Here is a 5,494-nt window from a genome sequence, read left to right as displayed (position 1 = left end):
TCACTGTAGTGGCCTTAAAAGCAATGATGGTCTCATACTTGACACTTAATGCAAAGGCAAAGCTGCCAATTATTAGTGCAATCTCGCCTTTGTATGGGCTTTAAGCAAGCATTCGAATAATATGATAATCCCTGAGACTCCAATGGCAAATCCATAGACAATGAAAGGTCCTTGTAAGTCGAATAAAGTCAAGGATTCCAAAACTCTGGCCTCGGTCCCAAACTGTGTGTCGAGCTTTCCGAAGGAATTGATTTCGTCTGTGATCCACTTTTGGACAAGTCCACCTTCTTGAAGTTGCCGTAGTTTGTAATCCAGCATGGGTTTAATAGGACTTCCTTTCCTTAATCCAAGGGCAATCGGCAATGAGAGAAAACATTCATCCAATATGAAGACATTCGTTTGTCCCAATCTAAAGCAAAGAAAATGACTGTTTAGAACCACCCGTGATTGCTCCCTGTCCCACTTGTTAATTGATGATGTCACGAAAAGGGCTTGAAATTAATTGAAGGCAATAGAGCTAAATCATTCGAGCATTTTTGGTAGAGCTCAGAAACAAACTAATGATTAAGGTCTAAAATTTCAAAATTTTGCTTCAATCTTTTCTCCATTCGTGCGATCGAAAACCGCTTTTCAGAAGCTCATGTTAGTCAACAAAAGCTATGTTCATGTGGTTTCTGAAGCGTTATCTTGGACTCCCTTTGAACTGCACTCATACAATAGCAAGAACGTTCAATCTCACACGAAACATAAATAGAATTCAAGTTGACTTTCCGTTTTCCATACATAAACACTAGACCTTCGTAATTTGTTATTTTTCTTGTGAAACACTGTCCAAAAATGTACTAATAGATGAATGAAACCAAGTCATTGAAATAAGATTTCATAATCCAATTTGATTGCAACGATCGCTTAAATGCGAAAAACGGAAGAAAAACTAAAGGTGGCAACTTACTGATTGGAGAGTCCAGCTCGAATCCCGAAGTTCAACATTTGCTTACTCTGGGGAACCACGTGGGTTCCTTTGCTAACATTACGATAAGGATCGGAATAATCGTAGTCTCTCTTCATTCTGCTCGACACGACGTCTGAATCCTTGCGGTCTCGAATGGCATCCATCATGTTCGAACAACAAAATGAGACATCCAAATTTCGATCTGTTATGTAGTTGTTCAGTCTTTCAATTGTACGGGGTGGATCTGGATGGACGTTGATGGTCAGAAACGAGATCAAAGCTGCTGCGTAGCTTGTTCCCAATAGGAGCATCCCCAAAATCAAGGTCAATGCCATCAGCCGAATGCCCAAATGTTGAATCCTGGTGAAGGTTAAATCCGATTGCTTGAAAACCACCGCCAAAATTAGCATAGCCCAATTCGAATTCTTCAATGATGCTTCAAGGTAGAATTGGGATTGCAGGAACAATAGAAGTAACACGGAGAACACCACAAGAGATATGATTGTACAAAGCCATGTGAATTGGTCAAAAGGCCAGACAAGGGCGAGGATTTTGGGATAGGGATTCGGGTTTGGAACAAGAAAGCAAGCCTGGTCGCTCAAATACCAATCGGTGAAGGTCATAAATTTGGTTCTATGGGCACTGTAAAATAAGTTGGCCCAACCCATTTCGGCATATCCTGACACAAACTCGCCCAAGAGACCCGTGTAATTACCGCTGCCTGGTGGGCTCTCATTACCCCACCATTCTCCATCTCGAGGAACAAAAACTTCCAAGGAAAGGCCAACCGCATTGGTGACACCCGCAGCGATCAAGTACTCGAACCCTCGGTGTATCCCGGTGTCAAAGTCCAGAATGGATTGAGGCGGCAAATTCAAAGTAACAGCCTTCATTTTCCTGTCTTTGAACCTGGTCATCTTCAAGGATTTCATTTTGGCGGGGTCAAAATGAGCGAGGTTGGGGTGTAAAGGAGAATCAAACATAAAGGCAGAGAAATTTTTCGATTCCACGAATATCGAATGAATGTTTCTCTCAAAGAAGAAAGATGGAAGATTTTCCAAATCACTTGTCACAAAGATTAAGGTCTTCAATGGATCAAAAATGAGCTCTTTAGACTTCTGAAGGGCATCGCCATCATTGGCATTGATCAATCCGATGTTGCAACGCGACGACATACTCGTATTAGTTATGATCCTTGGGACGGAATCCAGTAGCATATAACTGTAGTCTTCTGATGAATGGCTTTGGACCCAAACGCAAAATTGATTATGATTCACATTTATGACTGGCAGTCGTTCCCCAATGACTGTGAGTTTTCCTTCGGAGACTTGAACCCCAAGGTAAGAAATTCCCAGCAAATAAGTCAAGACGATATTTAGATCGTAGTTGATGTCCATTGTTACGAACCAGACTGGTAACTGAGCCTTTGGGAGACTAACATGCTTCCTTATTGGTTCGCATTTTTGTTTCAACATGCTTCGGATTTAGCCATATGGTAAAGGTTGCTCACGAGATTAGAAGAACCAATGTTTTAGCCTGTGGGGAAGTTAACAGATATTTTGGTTAAAAAATGGGACACTGTTAAGACTTGTTAGAACCCTAGATTATCTACAGATGATATGTCAAATCGAGGTGTTTTGAATGTACAGTATAAAAGTTTATCCTTCTTTACCGATGAAAAAGTTGCATGACAAACATTTTATCCAGACGTTATGGTACGATTATTCACCGTATGTAATTCTTGGTTACCTCTATTTGTGAGTCAAAAGAGTCATCTTTGGAAATATCGCATGAATAACGTAAGTTGAAGGGCTCATGCAATCGATTTCGTTCTAGATATCAATCAGAAACCTTTCGGACACATAAAGGACAAAGAATGGCAGGGTATTAAAAATATTTCGTGATAGGATAGACTTAAAAATCATTAGGACTGTTCAATATTAGGTTTACAAAATGGTAGAAGGTTTCAAAAGAACTGCCAATATACAGAATTACTGTGTACAGATTATTATTTAAAGACATCGAGATTGAAAAAGTTGAGAGTCCAGGTAGGTGTAGTAAAATGTATTGAAAATCCTAAGAAACACTAATCCATTCTTTTAGCTCGGGAAAAATATGATGGTTTTAAAGTGTTCTTTGCTCTTCTTTTGGAAATGCTCGCATGGTCACGTTGAAGGCCATTTTTAAGCTTGTTGCAGCATTTACATAGAAGGCTCTAAGCGAGAAGATTCTGACAACCAACTTACAAATATAACCTAGCAGTAGGAGATGATTTTGAAGGTTTAGATGTTTCCGTTTATTTCTTACCGCCATCGGCAAGAGCGCTATTCGGACGTTTAGGCAAGCGCTGGTACGAGCAAACAAACTTGCCTGCCAATGCCAGTGATGCAAGATTGGCGTTTCAAACTGGTTTTAAAGAAGCTGACCTTTCCTCATATAGCAATGTGAAAGAAGGGTGAGCTTCTCAAAAACATGTTTGAAGCTTCAAACTTGCATCGCTGCCACTGGTACCAGCAAACAAAGGAACCTGTCAGTGCTTGCCTAAACGTCCCCATGGGTCGTTTTGGCTGCTCACGGCTACTGGGGCTAGTTTGGGCACAAACGCACTTTCGCATTGATTACTACTCACAGTGGTAAAAACACCCTTTAAATTTTTGATGGAAATTCCCAAGCACATCTTGGCATTTTTCTCACTCAGAAAATCATTTGGAACAATTTTGATTTTCTTGCATTATGAAATTCTAGCCCACATAACAAACTTACATACCTAAAACATTATAAAAACTAAAATTTTCAAAAACCTACTCAATGTAAATTAGGAGCACACTTAGTTAGCTCTTGAATGTAATTTACGATATCATCCATTTCAACGCTTCTTAGTTACATGGAATTTAGTGGTCCAAATTTCATCTTTTTTAGTTTTAGCCCTCACTTGAATTCTGAAGACAATACATACAACAAACAATGTTACAGATTTTGTCGTTTCTTGCAGACTTTGTTGAAACTGATTGAAAATAGCTTCTTTAAGGCTTCATTGATATTTGTGAAATTTTCAGCGACCACTCAACTAAATGTACCTTGGACTCTTTTAAAAATGAATTTTCAAAAATCTACTCTTTTGAGGGTTTTAGATATTGTTATACAAGGTTTTAAGTTGATTTGAAATTATGCAAGAAATGGAAAAGTAATCTTTCATTTTTGCGATAATGAAAATCCATATTATATCTTTGGGAAATTGAATTAGCATATAACCGGGGCATTTTTGGGCTAAAAACGATGAAATTTGGACCACTAAATCCGATGTAACTAAGTAGCGGTGAAATAGATGATATCGTAAATTACATTCAAGAGCTAACTAAGTGTGCTTCTTCTAATTGACATTGAGTAGGTTTTTGAAAATTTTAGTTTTCGTTATGTTTTTAGTGTGGACTAGAATTCCATAAAACAATACAAACTTAAAGTTGTTCCCTATGACTTTTTGAGGTAGAAAAATGCCGATTTGTGTTTGGGAATTGCTCTGGAAACTTGATAGGGCATTTTGAGCACCGTGCACTACCATGGTCTAAATCACGGATGTTATAGTTTACATAGGCGTCAAGGCACATATTTCATTCAAAAAATTCTCAAATGCTTGCTTGGCCAATTCGTATGTTTCAAGTGCTTTAATCTGGTTCAATTGAGCTGATTACTACGTTGAGTACGTAGAATCAGGCAACTAATTGTTATCTTTTAGTGAATGTGTGCCTAAGTGTCTATGTTTCGATTCAAATCTTGTTGGCGAACTTAAAAAAAAATGGAGAATATTCTCCGGCGCTTCACTCGGCAAATCACTGGAAGGTCTAAACTCTCCTACTGGGATCGACTTCAGCATCTACGCCTGTCCAGTGTGCAAAGGAGACACGAGCGGTATGCCATATTACATACTTTTAAATAAATCCATGAGCTGGCCCATAGCACGGACATTAATTTCGTCCAACGAGACAATGAACGTGTTACTTGTATCCAATCTCATCGGAACTACAACAAGAATGCGATTGCTAAATCAATCACGAGCTACTCATTTCTTGAGAGAGGCCCAAGGAAGGCTCTACAACAAACTGCCCTCCTCCCTTCGAGTCATCTATGTTGAAAAAAAGTCATCTCCCCAAATTCAAAGAGGACCTGGATAACTTCCTCCAAAGCATGCCAAACCAACCTTTAATACCCGGGTATCATCGATCAGCAAATTCAAACTCGATTACTGATCAGATTCATTTTCGAGTGATTGTGTAAATGTATCTGTGCCTTGAATCCATTCAAGACATCTGTACGTGTACGGTAAATAAATTATTATTATTATTATTATAAATCTATAACATTTGTAATTGAGACCTTAGTAGTGGTAAAAAGTGAAGAAGAGGAAATGTGTTTCCGCCCAAATTTTCTCAGTAGCTGCCAGCAAGCCAAACAACCCACCATGGTACTCTTTTTGCCGTTTGAAGGTAGGAACCCTCACAACTTTCTCTTATTGAGTCTCCTCGAAAATAAATTATTTGCTAAAAA

The 5,494-nt window shown here is 38.8% G+C and overlaps 1 protein-coding gene across 1 annotated transcript; it reads right to left on the bottom strand.

Moving 5' to 3' along the window:
* On the bottom strand, nt 1-2,554 carry LOC131893154 (uncharacterized). Its single transcript, XM_059243104.1, has 2 exons — nt 953-2,554; nt 1-409 (listed from the first exon to the last, which is right to left on the bottom strand). The coding sequence occupies exons 1-2, from the start codon at nt 2,425-2,427 to the stop codon at nt 73-75; spliced, it is 1,812 nt and encodes a 603-aa protein (XP_059099087.1). The 5' UTR covers nt 2,428-2,554; the 3' UTR covers nt 1-72.
* Nucleotides 2,555-5,494: the final 2,940 nt, after the last annotated feature.

The sequence above is a fragment of the Tigriopus californicus genome, chromosome 2, assembly GCF_007210705.1.
Source record: "Tigriopus californicus strain San Diego chromosome 2, Tcal_SD_v2.1, whole genome shotgun sequence".
Taxonomy (NCBI): Eukaryota; Metazoa; Arthropoda; class Copepoda; order Harpacticoida; family Harpacticidae; genus Tigriopus; species Tigriopus californicus.
This window is presented reverse-complemented; position numbering and strand designations above follow the sequence as displayed.

Excerpts from the sequence above, each read along its gene's own strand:
- LOC131893154 (XM_059243104.1), bottom strand. The coding sequence starts at position 2,427 with ATGTTGAAACAAAAATGCGAACCAATAAGGAAGCATGTTAGTCTCCCA. Across the intron at positions 410-952 it reads CGAGCTGGACTCTCCAATCA|ATTGGGACAAACGAATGTCT; the intron begins GTAAGTTGCCAC and ends TCTTTGCTTTAG.